The 27,734-nt window shown below is 48.7% G+C and overlaps 3 protein-coding genes across 14 annotated transcripts in view; 2 read left to right on the top strand and 1 right to left on the bottom strand.

The window, feature by feature from the left end:
- Positions 1-194: 194 nt before the first annotated feature.
- Positions 195-15,768, bottom strand: LOC126577236 (acetyl-CoA carboxylase). 2 transcript variants are annotated; one of them, XM_050238704.1, is made up of 11 exons: positions 15,515-15,768; positions 14,852-15,335; positions 9,936-10,053; positions 5,468-8,667; positions 5,133-5,395; positions 4,900-5,062; positions 2,721-4,840; positions 2,369-2,643; positions 1,950-2,291; positions 1,733-1,867; positions 195-1,666 (listed from the first exon to the last, which is right to left on the bottom strand). In XM_050238704.1, the coding sequence occupies exons 1-11, from the start codon at positions 15,699-15,701 to the stop codon at positions 1,535-1,537; spliced, it is 7,419 nt and encodes a 2,472-aa protein (XP_050094661.1). In that variant the 5' UTR covers positions 15,702-15,768; the 3' UTR covers positions 195-1,534. The 2 variants fall into 2 exon arrangements, with proteins under 2 accessions (XP_050094661.1, XP_050094662.1); XM_050238705.1 differs by lacking the exons at positions 14,852-15,335; positions 15,515-15,768 and adding an exon at positions 11,194-11,514.
- A 6,574-nt stretch (positions 15,769-22,342) lies between these two features.
- On the top strand, positions 22,343-23,793 carry LOC126575234 (nucleoporin seh1). The gene is made up of 4 exons (XM_050235822.1): positions 22,343-22,531; positions 22,598-23,250; positions 23,315-23,460; positions 23,535-23,793. Exons 1-4 carry the CDS (start codon positions 22,421-22,423, stop codon positions 23,702-23,704), a joined length of 1,080 nt encoding a protein of 359 aa, XP_050091779.1. The 5' UTR covers positions 22,343-22,420; the 3' UTR covers positions 23,705-23,793.
- Positions 23,794-24,062: 269 nt separating this feature from the next.
- Positions 24,063-27,734, top strand: part of LOC126575195 (PX domain-containing protein kinase-like protein) — a 14,720-nt gene continuing 11,048 nt past the window's right edge. For 8 of the 11 annotated variants that reach the window (XR_007608256.1, XR_007608255.1, XR_007608253.1 and 5 more), the window contains exons 1-6: positions 24,093-24,685; positions 25,140-25,281; positions 26,001-26,144; positions 26,217-27,074; positions 27,151-27,464; positions 27,657-27,734. The exon at positions 27,657-27,734 is cut by the window's right edge. Coding sequence is in view for 7 of the 11 variants with exons in the window: in XM_050235769.1 (XP_050091726.1) it covers positions 24,581-24,685; positions 25,140-25,281; positions 26,001-26,144; positions 26,217-27,074; positions 27,151-27,464; positions 27,657-27,734 (1,641 nt within the window). In the remaining 4 variants the exon portion in view is untranslated. Of the gene's footprint in view, positions 24,686-25,139; positions 25,282-26,000; positions 26,145-26,216; positions 27,075-27,150; positions 27,465-27,656 lie in introns of all 11 variants that reach the window. The other 3 variants (XM_050235765.1, XM_050235766.1, XM_050235772.1) reach the window with 3 other exon arrangements.

Genomic DNA, 27,734 nt, shown 5'->3' with positions numbered 1-27,734 from the left:
CGCGCTCTTTTTTGACAGCTGACAGTTTGAACTGTCAAACAAGCTCGTGCGCGTTCACGCTTCTGGGTTCAATGCTGTGAATTAAAAAAAAAACGGTTTGTGATTTGTGTTTTTTCGTTCTCTACGACAGAAATTAGAAATGTTGACTTGACATGTTCTTTAACATAAGGAACAGCGACTAGGAACACACTATCTAAAGCTAAAGACTTCTGTTTTATTCCAAACGTTCAAAACGTTAAACACCACCCCTTTCCATAATGCGCTGTGTCTTTTCAACAATTCATTTGAGTATTACGCTGCTTACAATACTAAACCAATTTACCTGCTCTAGCAATAGTATTAATTCAGTTGATGCTTCATTGCAACATAAACCATGGGACTGCTATGTAGTGTTACCATTGCATTAGTTCGACAACCGACTATTTACTATAGTGCTAGTTCGACAGTATAATAATTCATTAACACAAAAACTATACTTGTAAACCTTAGCTCCTTTGGCTGGCAAAGGTTTCTTTCAATTTCAAAACCGTCCCACAGGAATTCTGTCCCCACACGTTACCGTTTACGATGTTTATTCCAGAATCCCTTTCTGTGTTGCTTGAAGTGGAAATGTACAATAACGAAACCTCATATCAACACAGTAATGCGTGTGGAACCTCTCCTTTCTATCCGCGTCGGATTCTTCTTCTGAAACTCCCGATCCGGCGATTGGCGGGAAAGGTTTAATAAGTTTAAAGGAAACGGGAAAGAAGCTAGAGGCAGAAGAGAGGAATTGAGTTTAAAACCTGTCCTTTAACCTTCTACACATTATTTCTACTAATCTAATCTAATCGTTTCCGAGCAACGAGAACGCATCCGCAACAACTCAGTACAATCGGCAGCAATGAACGTACGGATCGCAGGCAAACCCGCTCTACACCTTCCTTACCTTGCTCTGGTTTTAAAGGTCTTCGGCTTTCTTTTAATTCGCGTTATTTTCCTATCGTAACGATACCGAACGTGAACATTTGTGTTTGTCTTGTGTATGCGTGCGTGTTGTGTGTTTTGTGTGTAGTAATCCCGTAAACGGTTTTACCAAGATTTTTTTTTTTAATCTTTTACCCCTTAGCGTTACCTAGTGATTCGCCGATATGATGCTATCAGGTTACGCCCTAGGCATAACCGTATTTCATATTGATTTGCGCGGGTCGGCGATCCAATGGTCGGCTATTTTGTTTTGTTTATTGTTGCTTAAAGCAACGGCATATTCTTTAGATTCGGCGATGAAGAACAAGATTTCAAGCATGGGCTGGGCACTAGTAGCTAGAGCGTTTCGCAGTTTGGAGTGCGCGATAATAGCTGAACACGAACGTTGCTTCCTCCTGGTCATACCAAAATAGTGTTATCGTCGCTTCCCTCCGCTTTTTGTTGAGGGGCCCGGGGGAAGGCACCGGAAGGAATTACCATACCTTAATTACTACTTGATCCTATGTTTTGTTTTGCTTGCTTAGCGTTTCTTTCTCGACCGGCGACGTTATGAGCAGCCGAAACGTTGTCATCCAATGTTACCATGTTCCTTCTCGGTGAATTCCAGCTGTGCCAGCGTCTTCACCACTTCGCCCCGTTGTGCAGGTGATAGCGCTTGGCAAAGACCCACCACTGCATCCAGTGCCACTTCCGGACAATCCTGTAACGAGATAAACAGCCACAATAATCCCACGACATCAGCAATAATAAAGGCGCAGCAACTTACATTCAACGACAGCTGAATTTGTGAGATTATTGCGTCCTTTTTCACGGCGTAAATGTTATGGCTAACGGTTGAATCGGATCGCTTCTGGTTCTCCAGCCAATAGACAGCCGACTCGTTCGACTCCCAAAGGTAAGCCTGAAAGTGTAGAGACACGAGGGAATGATTAACAATGAGCGAAAACTTCCAGCAGTAGCAGCAGCACCAGTCTCTCCAGTACCTCTGTTGCTCCCTTATCTTCCACGAACCACCGACGAAGCATCGATTTCGCCTGCCCAACAGAGAGCCCTTCCTGTGCCTCGAGTATCTGCTTGATGAAATGCTCCTCGAGCAAAAGACGCCGCAGCCGCCAGTAGATCCAGGTGCGTGAATTGCGCCACGGTACAATCTCGCTGATGCAACCCTTCTCCAACATCCGTTCCGGTGTATCGTGCAAATCGGCAAAGTGAACCGCCACAGGATGATAGTTCTGCAACAGTTGGTTCGTTTGGGCCTTTATTTTATTCTCGAGCTCCGCTATCAGCTCCTTATTTTCACCAGCAGCGGCCAGTTGTGCTTTTAACTGTAAAGGTAATGATGAATCGTTAATCACGTTCCCCTTCCTTTGGCTCTCGTCGCAGAATAATCGGCTATACTTACAGCTACGACGGTTGGATCCAGTCGATGAATCGTTTTGATGATGTCCTTCTCCTTGTATTTCACTTCGACAATACCTTCCGGCTCGAGAACGCCGGCACGCGATTCGGGATCGGCGTACGTTTCCATATACCGTGGATTGATGGTTGGATCAAGCACAGCCCAGGCACCTCCCCGAAGTTCGGCATTCGGTGGAAGGTACACGATCACGGGTTGTGTGTACTCCCGCAAACCATCCACGATGTAAGCACCAAATTTCACAATCTGTTCGTACATATCTGAAAGAAAAAATAAACGGAAATGTTTAGCAAAAGACCGTGCGAGACCATTCTTTTCATTCTACTCTCGGACATACCTTTCTGTCCACCGGAGAAACCACGCCAGTTGGCCAAAATGATGAGTGGTAGCTCTTCGCGCCCGAAATCTTTGATTGCTTGCGCGGTCTTGAACGAAGAATCCGGGAACCATACTTGACCAGCTTGCTGGAACGTTTTCGCCTCCGAATCCAAATTGGCCGGATCGGCAGGAATCGTCACTTCGACCGTACGCGTCTCGACGGCGATCACACCGACCGGGATACCACCGAGCTTGGCACGTCCCGTCACCACGGTTTGTGCCCATGGTTCCATGATTTCCGTGAACGTTCCTCTGTCAAAGAACCCGGTCTCCCAGTCGGCGGGATTGGCCGGATTGTATCGACCGGCAAGCATCCAGCGAGGATCGTACGGGGCTTTCGTTGGCGTAAAGTCGATCACACGCTCGATCACATCGCACGGTGTCACCATCGGCAGCAGCCCGCCCCTAACATTCGGAATGTACGACAACCAGTGCATGATCGTGTAGACACCGTCCAGATCGAGCGCTTCCGTCTTGTGGGTAACGCCGTTGTTGTGCATAATCTGAATGCCACCCAGCTGATTGTTCGATGCGTACACCTTGCGACCGAGCAATTTGTTCAGCGCCGCAAAGCCCGTCAGAATGATGTGCGAATTCTCGATTTGAATCACACGCTGCCCGAGACGCACCAGGTACGATCCGATACCGATCGTACGGCACGTTACCATCGAGATGGTAACCACGTCCTCGTAAGCGCGTGACGTTTCTCCTGCAATCATACCGGCGTAGCGGAGATTTTCCACTCCCAGGCCGTCGGTTTTACCGATAATGTCCGTGATCTTGTACCGTGGTTCACCCTCATCTTCGATGAGGATCGCACGCACCGAGTTTGTGTTGGCGATTTTGCTGTAATCCTCCGTCGTTAGGTACAGATACTTGAAGCCCTTTTCCGGCTCCTCCGGATCCTCCCAGGCAACCTTGAACAAAGATTTCACTTCCTCCGCCAGCCCGATACGGGCACCACTGTTGACGGAAATGTAGATTCGTGGACACTTGCGTTGCCGCGAAAGCTCGGACGCTCGACAGAACAGTAGATCCTCTTGCGGTCCAAAGGAACCAATCAGATAGGTCAGATCGTTTGCGATCACGACGATTTCACGGCCAGCGGGGAATTCGGGCGTTGCCAGCACGATACGCCACGCCACCATGCCGACATTGTTTTCACCTGGCAAACGCTGAATCTCCTCCAGATTGTCACCATTGAGGACGAGCTCGTTACACTCGAGCAGGATCTTTTCCGGGATGCGTATGTCTTCAGTTGGGCGCGCTTTCGAAAACTCCTTCCACAACCGCTCGGTCATCTGGCGGAACATGTCCGGAATGTCGTACACGTACGTCGTACCATTCGACTGCGCCTGGAAACGCTTTTGCTGGAGAAAATCTTTGGTCATGTACGGCGACGAGATAGGCAACCCGTGCAACGGTCCCTGTCGGTTACCATACGCCTGGAATTTGATGATGTGCGTTTCCGGATCCGTCACTTCCGTGTACATGGCAATATCGAGGAAATAGCCGGAATCATTGGCGATACAGAGCCGCACCGAGGTCGTGGGTGACTGTGGTGTTTGCCGGATTACCATCTTCAGTTCCGCCTGCAAGACACGCAACTTCCACAGCCGCGGTCCATAGCGCATAACCATTTTCGTAACAGATTCTTCAATTTTTGCCGGATCCATTATGACGGTCGGTACAAAGTTGAGGAAAATGTGGTTACAATCGGTGCGCTTGGCCTGTGGATGGGAGAACGCCACCTCCAGCTCATCCATCGCCTCGAGCAGTACCCGTTCGCCTTCGTTCTGCAGATACTCGAACGAAGCTTCCTTGGTGATCAGATCCGAGTGGCGAATGATTGAACGGATAAAGAACCGGAAATCGGTCACCTCCTGTCCCTTCGGGACCTTTGCGCGGCCTAGGTACAGGTGCATTTTCTGATTGGCGGTTGGCAGCGCCTCCAGATCGTACGTTTTCATGCGATTCAGCTCGAGCTGGAAGGCACACGCTGGCTCCAGGTGGCGATAGATACGATCCTCCTCAAACTGATCCCTTGCGCGATAGGTGAAGAACTTCGGGAACTGACGCCTATCGAAAGAGAACAGAGGTGAGTATAATCACACTCGCCTAAAGATTCTACAACATACTTCTTGAGGGCAGCGAATGTGATTCTTCTAACACGTCGGCTCAACAGCTCCTCGCGATGCTGGTTACAGAAGGAACCGAACACCTGCTCCATCTGATGATCATCCATATCGCCCATATCGCGCACAGCAATGCTTAAAATGTGTATCGCTTCCGAAGGTCGTGCTGTTAAAAAGAGGACAAACATGATAAGCACTCTGAGGTCATACTAGCGATCGAGAAACACGACACTTACTGGCTGTTCCTTCGTTTTCTACCACACGATTCACTTGATCGGAAATGGAGACATTGATCGAGGTGCTCATACGCCGATCGGAATCACCTCCATCGACAGCTTCCAGCACCTTCGGATTCACAAACACTGGTGTAGCGTAGTCTTCAAGCAAATCCAAAATCTCGTCAGAATATTGGTTAAAGTGCTCGAACGAATCGAAAGCGGCCATACAGCCGGTCCGCATAAAAGAATCCGGTATGGCATCTGGGTCATTTCCTTCCGAGCTATTAAATGAAATCGAAACACATATCGTACTCAGTGATAATCGTGATAGCAACACCTTTTCGGTCACTTACTTGTATCGATTGGGATGGGCAGTGGGAAGCAGAAACTGGAAGTGAACCAGCGGAACTTCTCCCGACAGCTCCAGATGCTGTAGGCAGGTGAGCTCGTAGGAAGTGTAGGCACGCCGTACGTACACCTCCAGGGCCGCATTGCAAACGGCGCGATTCGAATGGTAGAAAAAGTCGTGCAGTATATCGAAAATGGACGTTTCCGATTGGATGAGCCGCTGTAAATTTTCCGGATGGAAATCATGCCCGTACATATCGACGGCGGACAGGAAAATCGATTCCATCTGGTTGTGCCGCAACTCGTACGCGGGTTGATGGGCAGCGATCAGCACTTGCCGAGCGCGCAATGCTACACGAGAATGTTCTGCCCGATTGAGCGACGTCAGTTCACTCAGTGTTGCCGCCAGTTCGTCTGTCAGACCCGGCTCGTTAGCCCACAGATGATCGACCAGAAGAGTGACGAGCAGGTTCTTCTTGGCCACCTGACTGTGCGAAAAGATCGTACCGACCACCACGTCCATATCGTCCTTGTACTTCTCGCGGATTGCTGCCACGCACTTATCATAGTGACCGTGCTGGAACTGTGATTCAACGGCGTAGTACTGCTTCAGCAATTCGTGCACCGCTGCCTTCATGCGACCACGGATACCATTGCGGTACCGTTGCACTAGCTGCACTATACCCTGAGTAGTCATAAAGAACACATCACGATCGGCACGCTTTTGAAGTGTGGCCGCATGACAATCAATCACACTGGCGATCATCTGCGAAGGAAACTGAGCCAGCACACTCGTTATGTTGCGCTCGTACAGCTGCATCATTTTGCGAATCTTCTTCTCCACCGACAGTGGAATGCGACCGGAGATCGAGGCAATCACTTCCTGGAGTTCCAGCAACGGTAGCGAAGGGTCACGCAAGCTTTGCATAAACTTTTCGATAATCTCACGCAATCGGGGCGCATTGTACGGATCCGGTAGACAGTAGCCGGCCAGCGTGTTCTCCAGGATGGTCTTGTAGCCCGAGTGAACGCGGTTCAGCTTCTCCGGTACCTGCACGTTCTCGATCACCGGCCAGGCACTCTTGAACGGTTGCGCTTTTGTCACCAGCGACGGATCGTCTAGCTCTAGGTGTCCGATCAACGTTCCTGCGTCGAGTACGGCACCTGGACGACGCATAAACGTTACCGTTCCCGCTTCGTTCGCCTTCAGCGTCATGACCATTTTCATCACTTCGATTTCCGCATAACTCTGGCCCTTCGACACGTGCGCACCGTCCTCGACAAGCAGACTGATCAGTTTACCGGCCGATGGTGACCGGAGCAGCGATGGATCGTTCTCTTTCTCGAACACACACGTCTGATTGCCAATCACGATCCGATATCGATCGACTTCCTCCTTCATGTAGGTCGTGTAGCTGGAACCTTCCATCGACAGCAGCATACCACCGTCCGAAAGGCGGTGCACTTCCACCTCCTTGAATCCACCGTTCATCACCAGAAAGTAGGTATTCGGGCCACTCTTTGCCGCCTGCACCTTATAGCGAATGCCTTCCGCGATCAGCTCGACGTCCACAACGTTTGTGAGCGTATTGGCCGCTTGGATTTGTCCCTTTTCCATCGAACTTTTAAAGCTCGCGAAAGCATCCGTGACCGTGCGATCGGCAATGTGCAGTGCACCACAAACGACACCGAGCAGAATGTCCGGTTTGTCCGACTGTACCCGCTCCGCAATCAGTGCATCCAGCCACGCCGTATCGATTGTGTTATCGAGAAAACTGTTCGTCTCCAGGAGCGTCACCAGGTATTCGACCGTCGTCCGGAAATCACCGCGAATCGAGAGCTCTTTTAGTGCGATAACGAGATTTTCACGTGCCTGCTGACGGTTTTCACCCCACGAGAAGCAATGGCCAAACTGGGAGTCGGCAAACTCGTGCAAACCACCGGAGGCGGCCACACTGAAGTAACCCCAAACGTTTTTGCTCGAGCGGAAGTTCAACTCCTGCACCGTGCCCGAGCTGGGCTTGAAGCCTTCGTCCGGATTTTCCGATGTGATACGCGCTGCAATCACGTGTCCCCAAGGGCGCGGTTTGTGGGCCGGCGTGTCGAAATCAATCACCGAGCTCGTCCACGGGTTCTCTCCGTAAAGCAGGCGAATGTCTTTGATGCGATAAAGGGGAATGCCCATTCCGATCTGTAGCTGGCAGGCGGGCAGATTCACGTCCGCCACCATCTCCGTACACGGGTGTTCCACCTGGAGCCGAGGGTTCAGCTCGAGGAAGAAGTATTTGCCTTCGGAATCGTACAGATACTCGACCGTTCCCGCGCTCACATAGCCAACCATCTTCGCCAGCCGCACGGCCGCCTTCTCCATGTCCTCGAACACCGCCGGATCGGCAATGACGGCCGGAGCTTCTTCAATGATTTTCTGATGTCGCCGCTGGATGGAACAATCACGACCGAACAAACTGATTGCGTTACCGTACTGATCGGCCAACAGTTGCACCTCCAGATGGCGGGCTCCACGTGCTAGCTTCATCACAAATATGGGCGACCCGGGCACTTCGGCCTGTACCTGGCGGAACAGGGCCGGAAACTCCTCCGGAGTATCCACACGGCGGATACCTTTGCCACCGCCTCCTTCCGATGCTTTGATCATCACGGGAAAGCCAATCTTGTCGGCCGCTATCAAACCCTGCTCGGACGATGTCACACATCCGCGAGCGAACAGTTCACTGGAAATCTTAATCTTTTTACCACTATACTGAGCTTTCAGCTCCGAGCCCGACCAGGGCAGCGTTGGAATGTCGGCCGTTTGAGCGACGATCGAAGAGGCCACCTTATCACCGAGTGCCCACATCGCCCGTTCCGGTGGACCCAGGAACACCAGTCCCTTTCGGTGCAACAGCTCCGGTAGTTTCGGGTTCTCCGATGCGTGGCCCCAACCGGCCCATACGGCCTGCACCTGGGTGCGGAGCGCCAGTTCGACGATCAGCTCCACGTTCGCGTAGTTATTGTTGTTCGATCCACCAGGCACCGGCACGTAGTGATCCGCCATCTTGATGTACTCAGCATTCGCCTTCAGATCTTCCGGCGTTACCATGACCACGAACCGGACTGCGCGCTCATTCTTGAACATCTCATACGACCAGCGACGGATCGAGCGCATGCACTTCACCGCGGCGATACCATTGTTCGCTATCAGCACCTAAAGAAAATGCGAAAGTAAAGAAACGTTTTAGAAGCCAATCTGTTTACAAGTAATTCGTCGAAAAGATTAACCTATTCCCCGTACATTTTCGACCATCAAAAATTAAATATAAACTCTTTCCGTTCTTTGGTCCTTGATGACCTTGGACTTTCGATTCGGGGGTACAGAATAACATACATAACGATTACCGAATAATTTATACATCAAAACCTCAATTAGTGCTCGATTGATGAGAGGAATGGAGGAATATTTTTGGAATGTATTCCCTGGACGATAAATGCGTCGCAAAAAGTTCCTCTTTGGAACTATGGACACAAAACTACACCACCATGAACAGAGTAAATTGCGCAACGAATTGCTAAAATGGTTTTACGTCCTTTTGTGGAACTACCATTGCAAATTCAATTCCTATATTTGTTCACTACAACAATTATCAGATTAGATAAGAGTTGAAAACCTCTTTTATGTAATGCTTCAATGATCGCTGGAGTTTCAGCATAAATTAATCAAAATAACAATTTGTAATAGTTTTTTTAATGCACGTACGGACCGAATGAAGTCACACGAATTTATTAGCGTCCGATAATTGTTGTGCAAAATAATTTTAAATAGGTTATTCAGTACAAAATAGCAAAATAGAGTTATCATCCAATCCATCCAAGTAGAGTTATCATCTAATAGTTCAAAGCTTTTTTCTAGATAAAACCAGCGGTTCCAAAAGTATCAAAGTGTAGCGGTGTTCCAAAATCATCAAAAGTGTAGCGGTGTTCCAAAAGTATCAAAACTATCGATCGAAAGTGTTATTATTCTCTAAACTACTTTAACAAAAATGACAATTATGCCAGTCGGCGTAATCCTTATCAATGAAATATGTGAAAATCACTATTTTTCAAACGAAAAGTCTGATTTTTTTTCTGGTGAAAAGATTAAAATCCTTGAACAGATACAGAAACAAAACTAAAGTGACTACTCAAGGGCATCAGCTTGCAAGGGTGGATGGTATCGTGCCTTAGCCTTCATCTAATTTATTAGCTACATCAGCAATGACGAGCTAAATGCTGTCGAGGGGTGGCAGTAATTACACTTAACAGTGCACACTAACAGTGGCCGATGCGGTAGTTTGATTTTAGCGAAAAAAAAACGGAATGAATGTCTGTTTAAAGAATGGTATTTGTGTGTACTAATCACTCAACAGCACGTACACATACTAACCCCGGTGGGGAGCAGTTAAACTCGATCTTGTAACAGTGACTCGATCTTCTTACCTTATTGATCACCCGTGTGCCATTGAATTTCTTGACAAACTCCTCCGTCGTCGAGAGCACAAAGTCACGTTCCTGGCCCCGCTGTAATCCCAGTCCCGTGCCATGGGACATGCTGGGCCTAAAAGGAATTTTTTGAGAAAAAAAAAACAAAATGTTAAAAAGCCTGTCGCTGATGACCTTCCCCGTTACAACTTCCCCTCGCCCCCCAATTGTGCCATCGACCACATATAAGCTACTCTCCGGCGGCCAGAGGCTTCTACTAACACACTAACCATGGCCATGCATCTTCCGTCTGAGTTTCCGAGCTTGTGCCCGCTCCCGGAAGGGCGTTGGGCCCGTGAAAGTGGAATGGTGGAATCTGCGCTTCATTCGCTCGGCCACGGCACAGCAACGCATCCAACACGGTCAGCACCTTGTTGCCCGCTTTGGCGTGTTTCTCTTTCATTGGATCACACTTCTCCTCGGTGACAAAATGCCCGGCTGTGGGAACGCTGGACCACTTTTAGGCACAGGAATTAACCGTCCAGAAGGAACTCAAGCACAACAGGGAACAAGGCGGTTTGCGCAAAACCAAGCAAAAAACCAACAAAATCTGTACAGATCACTGACTCGCACTCGGCGAGGACCTTTCGAATACTGTCTGACCATTGAATTGCTGAGCCCAACCCCAACATACGGTCGGTCGGTTGGTAGGTAGACCCCCATCATCGCTTGCTGCGATGTGTTTCACACTCTTGCGCTCCAAAACGTCCGTGGCCCATCCGCTCATTTAAGTCGTTCGTCGTAATCGGTGCGCGGTGGCGTGGCGCAGCAGGCGGCGGCGGCTCAGTCCCCCCAAAAAAGAGCTGTTACGCTAACGTGCGATTGCACAAAGGTTGTCCTCACAAATGGAGGCCTCCGAGGTGATGGTCTCGTTTGGCGGCAAGAGGCCCCCCACCAACCCCCGAAGAGGGTTTCTGTTTTCTTTCGGTTTCTTCTGTTTGAAGGTTCCACTCTTCCATTGAAGTCCACGCGACCACATCTTCAGGCGCAGGTGGTTTTTGTGTTTGTTTGAGTGACGCAGAAAGTGTTCGGAGTTGGAGGAAAAGTTGACGAGCGACGGTCTCTCGAACTGCAATTCCTTGCACAACACACGACGCGCGCCGTTGGGTCACCAAATTTTTTGACGAAAAATCGCGAACAATCGCGTTGATCGTTCCGTGCCAACGAACAGCTGTTATCACCCCGCTTATAAATTGCAATCGACACGAATACTAACTTTAGCCCACCGGAAACGGTCAACTGGAGGTTGGTGTGCATGGGCACCTTGAGCCCGTCGACCGCTCCGGCCATGAGTGCGGCACCAACGTTATCCTCACTGAAGCTACTGCTCGCGCTGGTGCTACCGCTCGGTACGGCCGTCTCCAGATTGATCACCGGCATCGGTATCGGCTGCTGTTGCTGCTGCTGGTTAGCCATGCTATCTTCCGTCGTGTTCCAGGCAGTTTCTTCGCCGGATTCTGCCAATACGAAGCGTTTACTTGCTCTCCTCTTCAACATTATTGCCCTCACGAGGGTCACGGCAACCGATAAACTGATCACCACCAGTACCGCCACCACCACCACCCGGAAGAGAGAAAGTAGCTCGATTTCGAACGCTTCGATCCGACGATCGACAGTGAGAGGAGACGCTTCCGGCAACACGAAGATGGGACGCTGTAATCGAACCACACAATCCGATCCAATCACGATCACGATCACGATCTCGTACAACACTCACAACACTTTCACTGCTCCGACGCTTATCCAACTACCGAAACAGAGGCCTTCCACTGCACTGGCCACTGGCTCTTCTTCTTCCGCTGTTTAGCCAAAAATTCAAAAGAAACTGTTAGCACAAACACGAGGCCGCGCGCGCGCACTAACACTCGCAATATCATGCGCGCCCTAGCCCACGCCGTCGGTTGGCATAAATCGATTCCCCCCACTGTCCCACCGCCACACACTGGGCTGGCCGGTGGTCAGCAGCTGACGCGACAGCTTTCCCAAAAGACGAACCCTCAAGACCTACATACAGTGCGCGCTGCAAGCACGGTGCGGCTCGGCTCTTTCTGCATTCCAGGTCCAAAATACAGCTAATGACCTTGTTTGTACCCGTTCTGTCGTTCGGAAATTTGGCAAACACCATCGCCAAAAGCGATCATTAACGGTCGTCGAGAAGCCATAAAGCTCTCCCGGTGATCTTCACTTTATGCCACTGATCGCGGGCGCTTTGTCTAAAAGCCAAAAAAATGGAAAACGTGACAGAGAAAGTAGCTCCAGTTTTGAGACAGTAGATCGCGCGTAATATCACACGATCGGCATAATATATCTCGTTGATATCCCGGGACCCGGTTCTTCATTCCAATCATTCCATTCCACTCCGGTGTGTTCATTTAGTGTTCTTCCCTTTGGGAAAGAGAGAGAGAGAAACGTGAAAAACCGGTTGCAAACCACACACATTCTCCGACCTCGATCTTACATAATTAGGGACAGTGCCGGGGTTCATCCCGGCGCAACAAGTTGTCGGCGCAGGTGTCCAATCCCCGGATCGATGGAAATTCCCTGTCGCTCCACGTGCCATACGGCGGCGAAAACTTCACTCAATTAGATCACGCTTCTCGTGAGGTTCTTTTCGGTCGCCAAGCTCAATGATGATCATAGTGTTAATGGTCCCGGAGAACCGGTTCGGTATCCAGAGCGACCATTTCCGTAAACTAAAAACTGAAAACTCAATAAAATAAACATGAATGCGAGCCCACCGTGGGGAAAGGGAAAAGACGTTTCACGGGGCCCGTACACACGAAACTTTCTCCCGGTGGCCCTCGCATGTGAATACCGTTAAACGCACACACCGGTGTGTGACTAGGGCAATGGGATGATATGAACACGGGATGGTAAACTACAATTTCCGTTATTATAGGACGGCACCCCACGACCGAAAGCCTGACCTGAAACAACCCGTATTTTCGGGCGGGGAGCGCACACAATTAGCGAACCGACATCCGTTCCGTGTCGCAGCGAAACGAGTCTGTCGCTTATCGACAGTAATGATGGGCCAAGAATCGATTTATGCACCACGGAAGGGAAAGCGGCAATGATAAAACGCACTCTGCAAACGCAATCGATCGGCGGTCAGTAGCACCTCGCGATAGGGAGCGCAATGACAACACACTATATACGCTAGCTAGAGTTTTGCGCTTGTCCACACGCAACCAACGGCCCCACCTCCTCCAAAGGGGGTTTGGAGGCACAGTCCACTACCGAACCGAACTACCGACGGTGACCACGTTTCGCTCACAACTAACCGTCCAGTGTCGTGTCCAGCTACCGCGAACCGCGTTCATTTCGGAGAGAAGAGACTTCGATAAAGAAGAGAAAAAAAAACGAACCCCAGCAAAAACTGCCACCACTGGGTGGTGGTGCTGGTCACCGGATGGCGTAAGCTTAAATTCATGCCGAGTCAGAGCCAGTGCCTAGTGGAGTTGTTGGAGAAAATCTCGCTCCAATGGAGGCGCAAACGTGGAGACGTGAGCGTAAATACGACGCAAGCGACGAACCCCCGTGTAAATGACTTGACGTCGACGAACGATCACTCTCTGACGCAAGATTTCGAACAGAATCGCAGGAAATGATAGAATATTTGCATTGAAGGAAGGGTGCAATGCTATGGCTTATCAGATAAGATCAAGCTAATCGATAGGCAGATATGATTTGTAGAAAGCAGTAATGTTCATAAAGGTATAAACATCTTATATGAACGGATTTTCACCATTTTTTTTAGATAAGCTTAGGAACATTAATTCCAAAGTAATCAATTCTTTGAGTATTTAAACAATTTGTTGAAAATACAAGTAGACAGTTGATTTCTGGTAACAACTGAGTTGGCATTGACCCCTGATTGCATAGTAACGGGATCTACTACATAAAGGGATGCCATGGTTGTACATTGGAGTTGTTCCTAATAAACGTTTACATCAAGATTATTTAAAAAAAAATACCAAACTATACCTCTAAAATAATAAATCAACGATTTTCAACGACATTTTCCTCAATTGCACATGGCACAGTTATGCGTCTATGGACAGTGTGGCATTATTATGGTCTTCTAGGAGTGTATCATGCGTCAGCAACAGAGGATCGATGCCCAGTAGTGACCGTCAGAGTGTAGCGATAACCTTTGGCTCATTAATTCGTAATAGCAAGGTGGGGACGGTGTGCTGCTGGTGGTTGTTGCGCTGCTGCTGCTGCTGGTTGATCAAATGCGTGCATATTTCTAGCCGCCAGCCGCGCAATGAGAGCTTATGCCATGAAGGTCAACAACATAATGTTGCCTAATTCACCGCTAGCCGGTCAAGATTGCTTCACATTGTTTCTGGCTCTCTCGAGTCATGAAGAACCACTTACAATGTATCTGCTATCGTGTCCGATAGTTCATAAAAAAAACATTCTATCAGCAACTGTGCACAGGTCATTGGATGAATTTGTAAAAAAAAGGGACAACCAACAGTAATTCCTTGTATATCCGCATTTGAAGATGAACGTGGAAAAAATCTACTTGCGTCATTGCGTCAACCCAACAGACCGTCATTAATTTTACAAAAAAATAAACAACCGATCGCAACTCACGAATTCTTCCAACGTATTCTAACCACAGACGGGCCCAACTTAGCAAAAAGAATACCCAGGACACCGCACGTCGCAAAGATCACACATATCTTGGCGTCAATTGACCAAATATTGACGCTGTGGCTGTGGCAAATCAGCCAGAACGCGCAAAACTCCGTTCTCCGTGTGCCAGTCGCGTTGCGCGAGAGGAAGTGCTTCAGAATTGCTGCATCATTATGGCCCAGTGGCCAGTACTACTACTAATGCAACCCTGTGTCCCGTGGATTTACCTTAATCGTCGCCTTTTGTCACTGAGATTGATCTCAGAGGTAGAGCTGCTGCGCAAACCATTCTCCATCGTTTGCGGAAACGCGTCATTGCCCTCCAGCTCGTCGTACTCCAATTGACAGTCTTCGCCGACGATAAAGCTGGCCCTTTCCGTATCTTTTGCCGGTTCGTCACCGACCGAAACCGATGGAGCGGGTGCGACCACCGCCGTTGAACCGCCGTCCTCTCCGTCCATGGTGATGTGGTTGTCGTTGGTGTCGACGGTGGATCTTTCTTGCGGCGATTGTTTGCCGTTTATCACGCGGGTCTCGTAGAACAAGTTTGCATTGGAGAAGGACACTTGCTTCAGCTGTTGTGTGGCGTTGTCACGGGAACTACCAGCCGACTCTTCCTTCTGCTGCTGCTCGGCGCTGCTGGCGTTTCCGTTCGTGAGCGTCACCGACGTACCGTTGGGTGGTTCGGTATCCTCGGCACTGTTCGTTACACCTGCAAAGCGGTCAAAAACGGGGAGAACAGTTAAATCCATTGCAGCACAATATAAATCCACTTAAATAGAGAAAAAAGAAAATGAAAAAGGGTAATCCACTTGAGGGTACTTTCCCTGACCGCTTGGTGATAAAGAATATCAAAAGAAAAAAGATAGAAAGATAAATGGATCTACATACAATCGGACGCAAGATCGTGATCGTGGGATTCATCGTCTGATCTGTCCGCACTATGTGTGTGCTTTCGCTGCCCACCAGCGGTGCCGCTTTGCCACCGGAGGGCCCGATAACAGGCGGAATTGGTCCACCAATCATGCAGGAAGAGGTACGCAAAGAGGATGACCCCCGCTACCATGAGCTCTAACATCGAGCCGTGACCGTGACACGCTACCACCACACCGTGACCAACACCAATCCTGCCTTCAATCCTCTCGTCAGCCGTCTCTCAGTGCGATGACGATTGGATATCTGGAAATTGACGTCAAAATGGATAAGAGCTTGCTCAGTAAGATCCTCAGGTACTGCTACTACCACAATGTTCGCAATGTTTTTAAAGCTCAACGTGGGGAACGACAAAAAAAAACAACTAGAAAAAAATGCATTTCACGTTAGGTACAAAAAAATGTCCATACAGTAGCGTCTGTATCTATTTGGCAACCAATCACATCCAATTCAATACCAAATCAATACCTAATATAAGCTTTTCTCGCTGTTTTTGGAGACCTTCTATGAAATGCTAGAACAGCCATCGTATAAGCTTTTATTCATTCATTAATTGAAATACTAATAAATCTTCAATGATGTAAAAATTATCTTTTTCTTCATAGATTTTTCAAATTTGTAATAATATTGTAGCAAACAGCCAAAATTATGACAATTTCGAATCGTCTCCTATCCTATTACGATGCTAGTATTGCTAAATGATTGATGATCTATAGTTAACTGGTATTTTTTTTCGAAAAGTTCTCGTTTTTATAGTTATTCTGGGATTGAATTACACGCGATAGCTTTAAGTGGGGCTTCGGTATTTAACTTTTTTTATGACACATATTTTAAACAACAACACCCTGAAAGCTAATCCATTGAAGAGCATTTTGTAACATTTTTGGATCAATCGAACTAAAACGGACAAAGACAATGATTTTTTTAAATATCGCCCTTCATACTTGGTTCAATCCATTTCGATACTTTAAGAATGGCTAAGGTAGGTAAGACAACTTTTCTACATTTTTTTATATTTTTCGATGAATACAATGAAAGGATCATCAAGAGTATTGAATAAAATTTATGGATTAATAGGCGTCAAACTGACTGACAAATTAAATTATTTCTGAAAAATCGCGCTTCATGCCTGGCTCAATCATTTCTTTATTTTGAAGCGCGTTTCCAAAAAACCAACGTTCCAAAAACAAAGTCACCGCCAACCGTAGCATAAAAACTATTGAACTGGTCGCTTTGAAATTGTAAACACATAATCTGAGCATTATTTGCCAAGTCAGGTAAAGATTTTATAAAATTGATGACGCTTTTTTCACACAATTATGTAAAACTCATTTTATGTGCAAAATCATAAATATCTCCACTTTTCCAATGTCTATCCTCTGCTAAAAACTAAAACATCAGAAAATATAAAAAAGTTGCTGGAACTAGCTGGATAAACTTAAACTTATATAGTTCAGATGGTCCATCTCGTGGCTACGATGAGCATCGGAAAAAAGTACTATTTTGCAGACTCGTATTCCCAATTTTGATGCCATGGACGAATTTTTTTATCGAATCTTCTAGAAAATACATCCAAATATTCTTGAAAAGTAAAAGTTCAGTATGGCATTCAGCTAAACAAATAAGCTTGATGGTTTCTTCACAAAAAATCTGAAAAAATGAACATTTTTTAACTTGAATTAACTTTAGGACCCTCCTTAATCACTTGACCACCGTTCAAACTAAAACTGTGCTGTACGGACAATTTTTTGACTCACACTATAAACCTCTCAATCGATCATCAGATCACTTATGGTTTCTTAAGTTGCACAAAACTCGACTAAAAAAAACTAAACCATTTCTTCTTTTTGCCAGAGAGTGCCTTCGCAACACAACCCAATGGAATCTCTCTTTCGCTCCGCCTGCCACGGACAGTCGCCAGGATCGTGATCGTTCGCTTCGGTGTTCAAGATCAAGTGTAAGTGAAATAAACACAAACACCGATCGCGTGGTTTTACATAACGGTTGATACTGCGATTGCTCCCGTTTCCGTCGCACATACGCAGCAACAATGAGGTGAAAAGCAACTTCAACGATCGCTTCGCACAATCACGGAACTGCGATCAGTTGGATCAGCTGATATTTATCACTAAGGCAGACACTTGACTGATTGTGGTTGGTGATGGTGGATGGTCATTTGTCACTTGTCACAAAACACAAATCGTGCCATCGTCATCAAGAGACGAACGGACACGCGAACGGAGTACACAATCAGTAACCCCCGGGCCCAAAATTCCATTTCCTGGAGCTACGGAACTTACGGATTTCCGTTAGATCACCTGTTTGTTTCCAGTAAAACGGGAACCTGTTCTTCTGTTGGTTCTTCACCCGTTACCCGGACTTTAGTCCCCTAACGACACGTGTTACGGATGAACCAAGGAACGCTACCTCAGTTGCTCGTGACGACTAACCGCTCCGGAGGTTCAAGCAGCAATGATCTACATTCAGCGAAAGTTTCCATTTCACGGACTGGGTTAGGGGCCCGGGCCGGGACCTAGCTCCTAATCAATGATTGGCAGCGATGTTCGAGCGACAGAAAGAGAGAGAGAGAGGAACTAGAGCATCTAGCAGCCATAGAGGTGAAAGAAGCATGTGCCCTACGATTACGGTTCCTCGCTTTGACGGCAGTGGTTCTGATCCACGGGACCGGTACATTCCGGTAGATCGAGTAAGGTGCGTGCGATCAATTGAAGGAGATGAAAATGGTGGGGGTAAAAGAACTCTCAAATGGACATACTTTGGTGACATCCCATCACCAACAAACACTTGTAAAAGCCTCCTAATCTTCGTGTCTTGTAACGTATGCATTAAAAAAAGAGACACGTTGGGAGACGTTGAGAGAGTTCGCAATCTTCGGTATCACATTGAAATACAGCCGCTGCTTTTCGTCCAACGATCGTCTCGAGTCCTTGCTTTCTGCTCCGAGATCAGTGGCCGGAAACTTCCGCTTTCTACAACATATATGCCCATGTCCGCCAGGTATTTCTTAACTTTTTGGCCAGTTACACCGACCTCACGGCGAATCCCACGCAGCGATTTAGCCACTTTTTCCTCGGTCTCGGTCGGATCAGCATCCTTTGAAGCTTTTTGTCGGTCAGAGTCGTCGGCCGTTCAGAACCATGCCTTACTGTGATGCTTTTATTGAATGTTAAAGTAATATTTTTAATGTTTTTGACATGCGCAAGCCTGGGAACGAAGTTGTTTCACTTTTTTCGCCATCACGATTAGAGTTTGACTGATAGAGCTTTCAAATTTTGTCAAATGACTCATAGATAACTACTATTGATTCTGCGTTTTTAGCTTCGGTGGCTCAATTGACGGTTTGCCTATAAAAAAATCGGCAAATTTTGACTCTTTTTTGATGCCGCCCAGCAGTTCGACATCATACGCTGGTGCTGCACACCGAGGCGGCGAGGTGCACAGCCCATGTTGATAAGAGAGCAGTGCGGTTAATTGTTTAATCAATCCCGACAGCGCTACACGGTCGTGCCGGACGAACCAAGGTCATCACCACGGCCGCACAGAAAGCAAGTTCCCAGTGATAGTCGCGCATGTCAAGAAATCTCGGCACGGATTCCGTTCTTCATTTCTTTTGCTCGTCATACTAGGGAACCGCAGTTCGCTTATGCAACATGTGCAAGGACCATCGCGAAGGTCATCTGCCAAGGGCTGCGTGTTCTTGGGACCGAGTGGCCAATCAATCCCAACAGGGGCCCACCATTCGTGCAGCAGCACATTGAAGGAAGGGAACATTCACTTTGCAATCACTCCGCGGGAGGATCGATGCCGAGGATCGCGTTCGATTAAGATTGTGCGTCCAGATCCACCCAAGATCGTACGTCACGAGAACCGCACATCGCGTAGCGACTCTGCTCGCTGTCCGGAACGGTGCTTGTTTATTTGATGAACTGGACCAGATCGCACCAATCGTCGGAATGCGGTGGACCGGGTGCAAAGGACATCCAGCGGAGCTAAATGTGCGGCGCATTTGCCTCGCTGTGAACCTCGGCCGACCGGCCGGCCCCGTAAAGGTCGTCCCATTATGGAAATGTGACTTGTGGTGCCGTGGCCGCGTATGGCACTTTAGTCGTGCTGCTACCACCTTCTCCGTCGGAAGCAAAAAGCAAATGCCCGGGGCCGGTGCTTCTTTTGCCTTCCTGCATACATTGACCCTTAGAGGGTTTTGGCAGGCCGCAAGAGGTTTCAAACGAATGTCCGATCCGAGCACCGTCTCCGGTGGAATGATCCGCTGGTGACGAACGAGTTCTTGTGGCACTCTGTGGTTACCATAAAGTGTCACTGTACCGCTAATGAGCATGGTAAGTAATGTAAAGTGTGATCGTAACCAACCACACGATCCCAGGCTATCAGGTGTTCAAATATTCATGATGCCAGTGACGGAGTGGCCACGCATAGATAGGTGGTGTACGTCATTCTCCGCGCATAGAACCGAACCTGAAAAAAGACGTCAATCAAAGCAGGTGCTGAGGTGATCTACTTGATGCCCTTGCCAGCGCAACACAGACGGCCATGCTTACGGCCAGGCTTGCTTCGACCGTTTGACCGTCCGTCCGTCGCTCTATCAGCTGATTGTCATCCCGGTGATCGCTTTCACCACCCTTGAACTGTCCTGCAGCTGACCGGGGCCGGGTCTTATCGCCACTGGCAACAAACCGGCTCGTGCTAGAGCCCGGCTATCAGGGCGCGAACGAGACGTCGCTCATCGGCCACATCGCAAAACCGCTCACACCGGGGCGTTACCGGTGGTGGCGTGATTCGTATCACGATGATAACAAGACACTATTATCTCTAGCAGCTTTCGCAGACCACGGCACGGGCACGCACACACGGGAGGCACGGGTGCAACTTCGTAAAATAAAATTGCAATTTCGACACCACTTTGACAGAGGGCCTAAGGATGATACCGTGGGGGATTAGTGGGCGGGGGGAGCACTTTAGCCAACGGTTATCACTCGCCATGAACAACATCGTGGAATGGTTTGGGGTTTAGTCTTTGAAGCAGCACATCGCACTTACTCTTCTTCTTGAGCCCACAAACACCTCCCTGGCCCTGGTTCGCTGCGTGCTGGCCCGTTACACACCACCGTTCCGTTACTTCCCAAGACCACTACTGAACTGGAGCTACTAAAGTTTGGTGTTTGATAGCTGGTGCGCGGCATAATGGAGCGAGAAGCAGACGATTAAGAAAGAAGAAGGAAAAAACGAACTCAAAACCAAGCTATCAGCCGTTCCTGCGCGGTGCGTCTAACACACACCAACAGCTAGGGTTTCGCACGCGCCGACCACGGATCGTCACGGATTCGTGGGGTGTCACCGCGGTACCTTAAGAGGCGCTAAGTAAGCCAGGATAAGTTATTATCGCACCATTTCCTTCTGGAAATGTTTAAATTCGAAGCCATTTCCTTCCCCGCCTAGTATATTGCAGGTGAGCGGCATCTTAAAGAAAATTCTGCATTTACCGGCGAAATCGTTGCTAAAAGTATCGTACTGTTTTGTTTACTATTTCCATCCGAGGACAACTACGATGCTGCTGCTTGGTAGTGACCTTGAAATATAAACATCCAAGCATGCTTCGCTCTCTTCTCTCCCGGATTCCGAAAATAATGAGAGAGCCCGTTCGCTAGAGAGAGGACGGCCGGGCGGCTTCAGAGAAGAGCGTGGAGGGAATTTGCGTTCGGTTTAACAAAAAAAATGCTGATAAAGAACCACGCTCGAAACCAGAAACCGGCTAGATAAACGGACTCTTGCGTTTGTCAATTGTAAATTGTTGCAAATTTGCCTGCCACGAGGGGTGGTGGTGGGGAGAGGAATTGCGACGGAGAAAGGCCCCAGTCCCCATCGGTCGGTTGTGCGCACAAGCGCACAGGATGCTCCGCCGTTCTCTGATGACGCGCTGACGGGCATCACACCATCGTCTCTGATTGGCCAGAAAGGCTGAGCCCATATTAATTGGACAACAATGCCGTCACGAGCGGGAGGGGGGCTGGTCTCGTGCGACGGACGCTACTGAAAGAGATGCCTGCGCACTGCATGGAGCGGCTTGCCGGGTTGTGCGGCCTCGCTATCATATGGCGCTACCGTATCCACGAGATTGCACAAATTTTGCACTTCAATTCCACCTTCGTTCGTGCACCTTTCTTCACCGAACAATACGTACACTTTTCCATGTTGCAGGCCGGCCACTTTTCACCGGCAAATCCGACAGGAATCGATTTTCTTCCACCAACAAGGGGAGCGTGTGGGGTTGGGGGGATTCTTCTAAACACTCGCTCAATACTGTACGGTCCGGATGCGGGTAATACTGGGGCACTAGCACTTCACGGGCGGGTTTTTCGCTGGTGGCCACACCGAATCGTGGTCGAATAGCGGGATTCGCTCAGAAAAACCACATTTTCACCTGGAGCTTCGATCGTCGCGTTCACCGCATAGCCTGACGAAAAAGTGTGGCTTTACGTGTTTCCTTAATACACTTTGGTTTTAGACGGAGGGTCTTGCGAAGAATTTCCCCCTTTTTACAGCTATTTTACACGGAAAGAGTGGTTTTACGGGCGGTTTTAAAAGGTACACCAAAGGTACACCAAAACTCGACCAAGCTTTCGCAGTGGAAATCCGCCCAAACGATGCTTTTAAAATGCCAAACCTTTAAAATGCCAAAAAAAAATCCGGTTCTCGACTCTTGAACACACGGGCAGATAAACGTGGGAGAAAAGTGAAAAAGACAAAAAATAGCACGCGCACTTTGTTTGGTTCCCGCGATTCCGGTTCCCGGCGTTTGTGTACCGTTTTTGAGGAAATAAAAAGGAAATGTTTGATACGCAGATCATACATACCGAGCACAAGGATGTGATCCACGATGTGGCCTACGATTACTACGGCCAGCGAATGGCCACCTGTTCCAGCGACCAGTTTGTGAAGGTTCGTATGGTGACAACGAGCAGGGCGATGGGGATCCCCGTAATCTGTTTTGTTTTGTTATCGTAGGTTTGGGACCAGAACGATCAAGGCGTTTGGGGTGTGACCTCCAGCTGGAAATCACATTCCGGATCCGTGTGGCGCCTGTCGTGGGCTCATCCCGAGTTTGGCCAAGTACTTGCGACATGCTCCTTCGATCGTACCGTCTCGGTCTGGGAAGAGACAGTGGGCGAGAAGACGAACCCGGCCATGCCACCTCAGAAACGCTGGGTCCGCCGAACGAACCTGGTCGATTCCAGGACGAGTGTGACGGATGTCAAGTTCGCTCCGAAGACTCAGGGTTTGATGCTGGCGGCGTGCTCAGCGGACGGTGTGATCCGGATCTATGAAGCACCCGATATCATGAATCTATCGCAATGGACACTTTCGCACGAGATCAGCGTGAAGATTCCGCTCAGCTGTCTTACCTGGAATCCATCCATGTTCCGGTTGCACGCACCGATGATTGCCGCCGGAAGTGACGATTCGTCGCAGAGTACCGGAGGCAAAGTGTTCATCTTTGAGTACAGCGAAAACTCTCGCCGTTGGTCCAAATCCGAAACGATCAACCAGATTGTAGAGCCGGTGCACGACATTGCCTTTGCACCGAACGTTGGCCGCAGCTACCACATTCTGGCCGTGGCCAGCAAAGATGTGCAAATCTTCAACATCAAACCAATTATGTAGGTGTCATCGGCGTTTCCCAGCGGAATTGCCTTTTCAAGTGTCCAATTTCGCTACTTCCAGGGATCCCACAGCAAACAGCAGACACGATGTTCAGCCTGCAGCCCAGTTTGGTGATCATTACTGCACCGTTTGGCGTGTAACGTGGAACATTACCGGAACCATGCTGGCGTCCACGGGAGACGATGGATGTGTTCGAATGTGGAAAAGTAGGCGAACGAGCGTGAATCGAAGCCATCGATCCATGGTTGAACTGATTGCATTTCCTCTCTTGATTTTACAGTGAACTATCTGAAGAACTGGCGATGCTCTGCTGTGCTGAAAGCGGAAAACTCTGAATCGGCGCCGGAGGCATCGGTTACGCCATCGCTGAAATCCAGTATAGCGAATGCAACGGCCAAATACTACAAGAGAGGAACCATCAGCCATCCAGGGCAGGTACCACGACATTAGTCGCGAGGCCACATTTTGCAAGGCTGCTTCGTTTTCTGCCACCTCAATTTTTCAGTCTGAAATGAAATGTGTTCCAATAAATGAATAATTTGAAATCAATCGCCTTTCGCTGTGATAGTCCACGACCAGAGTGCAGTTTGTTGGTCTAGTGCATGGAATAGGACAGAAATGTGAACACTTTCCCCCTTTTTACAGCGATTTTACGCGAAGTGTTTTTAACGGCGATTTTAAAAAATACACCCATGCAGCACAATTTTACTCCGTTGGCTGGTACTTCTTGGTACCGCTTGGTACTGCTTGGTAGATGATTTTCCACTGTTTTCCCAAAGTTTTCCCATGAAATCGTGTTCTTAATACGAAGAGATGAGTTTTCATGACTTCACCTGTTTCCTTTGAATCCCGAAGTAAAAATTGTGACCACGAAAGTTTAATGCTACGGGCTGCCGAGTTCCTGGGGTGAAAAAGTGGCTGGTACGACGCTAGATGTGGAAATCTCGTTCCTAATCATTATGGTGCGATTGTTTGTCTCGTTGGATGTACTATTTGCAAGGTTCAGGTGTGCTGGTGGCTGATAAAGCGCAGTGAAGTGAAGACGAACCGCCGTGATAGCCCGTGCTATCAGCGAAGAAAAACACAGGCGGGTCGTTGGCCGGCAAACTCTGGTCTGTTCCGAAACCAGGCGTCCAACAGAGATTATTCCCCGAGACAGCGGCCACTCGCTGTTCCAATTATTTGCGCAGCTCCTACCATCTGGACTGGTACAACTCCAGGGCGTCCATCAGCGGCCCCTCCGAAGCGACGGTATCGATTTCGTTCCCTTTTACACCTTCCTCGGCCGGATAAAATGTCCGATTCGTGCCAGAGCGCATCCTTCCAATGGCACTGTTCGAGCAAACCGGGACCACCCAGAAGGTTACACTAGACGATACCGTGGCCTGCAGCTGTACCATCGAAACGGCACAAACCATCGACGGGCATACGGTAAGCAAAGATATCCCGGGCCCCGGGAACCATCTATCGTCACTTTTTGTGTCCCTTAAGCAAGCTCCATCGCCAGGCATCGGTGCGCCGCCTGAAAAGTCAGAAAATCAATTGGCAATTTACGAGGTGTAGGGTGTGTACTGCCCACCCCGCTAACCCGACCGGAAGTAGAACCTACGATGACTCACCGGCACCATCATCATCATCATCATCAGTATCATTCCACCCAACACACATTTTCCGGTTCCCATGTGGTTGCCTCTTCTTGCTTCTTAGTGCTTTGTGTTCTTCCGGTGTACTTATCCTTCGTAAACACATTTCCTTATGGTTTTTTTGTTCTTTTCTTCTTTTTCGTTCCTTCTATCGCTGTGACTTCCGACAAAAAACATCCAACCTCTTTCCATCACCATCGATCCTACCACCACCACCATCTGAACCGATCCAATCCGTGCAGGAGTACGTCCTGAGAGTACAGCGCGGACCACATCCGGAAAACAGCTGGCGCATCCTACGGCGTTACAATGATTTCGCATCGCTCAACAAGTGTTTGCAAATTTCTGGCATCGATCTGCCGTTCCCGGGCAAGAAGCTTATCGGTAAGTGGTGCCATGTGCCTCCAGTAACCGAGGCGCCGGCCAACTGCTTATTCCCGCTGCTGGTAATCAGGCGATCCGACGAACGCCTCCCTTCGTGTGAAATCTAAAGCAAAGTTAGTAAAGAAGTGAGCGTGAGAGAAAAAGGGAGATGGAACGAGAGCATAATGTGAAGGCATTTAAAGGAAGACGGTATGCCGGGATACCCATCCGGTTAATGGATCGATAGATGTTTTTGTTTTACCACTCAGTTCCCCCATCCTCCTCTCTTCTGGTTTCCCATCTTTTGCGTTTGCGGCTTGTCTTGACTTCAGACAGGATGTGTGACGATGTGGTTTGAGGTAAAATGAGGGGCAGGCCCACTACGATGGGGTCCACTGGGAGTAGCGTTCTTTCCTTTATCCATACGTACCACGTACCACGTGTACTCGACGCGTCATGGTTGGTAGGATGTTGCCTAGTGGCCGTGACTAGGATGACTTTCATGGCTGATGCCATCATCGCATTCATGCGAGATATTAGATACCAGATACCATTCTGGGTTAGCGAACTTCGGATGCGAATTCATGGGTTTATTACAATCACAGTGCACTAAGATTGTTACAAAGTTCAGCTATACTGTAAGTCGATAGCATACCAACCCGTTGGAGCCTTCGTAATCATTGATTCGCCTTCTTCCATTTATGTTTCGTCTTTTTTCTTCCTTCTTCCCGCATTAATAGGTAATATGCGCCCGGACTTCATAGCTGAACGATTGAACGCATTACAGGAGTATATAAATCAAGTACTCATGAATCCCATTTTGGCCTCATCGTTACCAACCAAAAAGTTCATCGACCCGGATAGCTATTCGACACCATTCCATGGTAAGTTATTTGACGCCGTGATATGTATAGATCCATTCCATTTGGTCTAAATTGTACCATCTCCCCATGCAGATTTGGCCCTCCAGTATGCGTCGATGAGCTTGCGCACGGATGGCGTGTATACGCTGGGACAATCGCTCGGTCCAATCGGTTGGCGGCTGAGGAAGCATTACTTCAAGGTGGTGCATAAACCGCAGGGTAATAAGCACTCACCGGGCCACTCGACCACCAAGCACCATCTGATCAAATCCAGCTCACAGTCCCATGGCAAACAGCACACGACGCAGGTATGCGTTACCACTTCGACCGAGAAGGACTACAACAGTAGCACTCGTGACCAGAGCGGTCGCGACGATCTCATCCTAAGCTGGACAGAGTTCGGCCCGGACCGGTATGTGGACGATCGGGAGATACACACGGTGCTCAAGAACTACGGTGGAGTGCAGCATCCTTACATCGTCCCGATCGAACACATTGCGTCCAACGACAGTGGCGCGCTGGTGATACGAAAGTTCTACAAACAGGGTAGCTTGAAGGATGTGCTCTGCTCCGCCACACCCTGTAATCCGTTCCTGTCGAAGTATGGCAGTCCGAAGGGACGTGCACCGCTGCCACTGAAGGATCTAGCTTTATATGCGCGCCAAATCTTGGAAGCGATAAGATTCCTACACTCGAAGGGGCTGGCCTGTGGGCACGTCCATTGCGGAAACGTCATAATCGTAGATGGCGTCGCGAAGCTGATGGACGTGGAGAACTTCATCTTCGGAGTGCCCTCATTCTATCGGCCATTTTTTGTTCAGCATAGCAAGATCAACAACTGCGAGGCCATCGATGTGTACGGATTTGGCCATCTGCTGTATGAAATGTGCATGGGTTATCCGCTGCAGGATTCATACGCTCGTCAAATCTCCGATTGTCCCGATAGCCTTAGTAAGTGGCGCTCTTGGTGTAAATGCATCACACTTCCCGTCAGTGTGAGTTAATTTCGAAAATTTCACTTCCATAGAATCGCTGCTGGAGTCAATACTTTCACGGGACGCCTGTAAGTCGGCTCTTCCAACGCTAGATCAGCTAACGACACACCCGTTCTTCAGTGAGTACGCGGGTCAATTCAACGATCTCTACGCGACCACGATCAGTGTACAACGGCCACACCTAAAGTTCTCTACGACCGCAAAAGATCAGCTGAAGCTGGCTGTTCAGAAGACCGAGGCACGTGTACGCGATGAACAACGTTCGGTGAAAAACCAGAAACGGTTGGTCCGCGTACAAGAAATGATGACCTCCGAGGAAGAAAAAAAGAAGATCAAGCAGAAAGCCGTGAGTTTCGAATGCGTACCTATACGCCATGAGCTGATCTAATCATTTTTTTTAATTTTCTTTCTTTCTCTCTCTCTCTCTCTCGCTCGTTCTCGCTCTCGCTCTCGCTCTTTGCACTTTTTCTTGCTTTCGCTTTCCTTTATCTTATGCATAAACATATACGATCCCACGCCCTCATGCACTCCTGGATAGAAACATGAGCAGAAGCAGGCGAAACTACGAGCACAGAACTCGCTTCAACTGAACAATGGGCCTCCGGTTCCGCCTGCG

The sequence above is a fragment of the Anopheles aquasalis genome, chromosome 3, assembly GCF_943734665.1.
Source record: "Anopheles aquasalis chromosome 3, idAnoAquaMG_Q_19, whole genome shotgun sequence".
NCBI lineage: Eukaryota > Metazoa > Arthropoda > Insecta > Diptera > Culicidae > Anopheles > Anopheles aquasalis.
Note: the sequence above shows the minus strand (reverse complement) of the source record. Positions and strands in the feature narration are given on the sequence as shown.

Coding starts and splice junctions, on each gene's coding strand:
- LOC126577236 (XM_050238704.1), bottom strand. CDS start 15,701: ATGTTAGAGCTCATGGTAGCGGGGGTCATCCTCTTTGCGTACCTCTTC. Junction 5,063..5,132: donor AGAAAACGAAGGAACAGCCA/GTAAGTGTCGTG, acceptor TCTTTTTAACAG/CACGACCTTCGGAAGCGATA. Junction 2,644..2,720: donor TTTCTCCGGTGGACAGAAAG/GTATGTCCGAGA, acceptor TTTTTCTTTCAG/ATATGTACGAACAGATTGTG.
- LOC126575234 (XM_050235822.1), top strand. CDS start 22,421: ATGTTTGATACGCAGATCATACATACCGAGCACAAGGATGTGATCCAC. Junction 22,532..22,597: donor CCAGCGACCAGTTTGTGAAG/GTTCGTATGGTG, acceptor TTGTTATCGTAG/GTTTGGGACCAGAACGATCA. Junction 23,461..23,534: donor ATGTGTTCGAATGTGGAAAA/GTAGGCGAACGA, acceptor TTGATTTTACAG/TGAACTATCTGAAGAACTGG.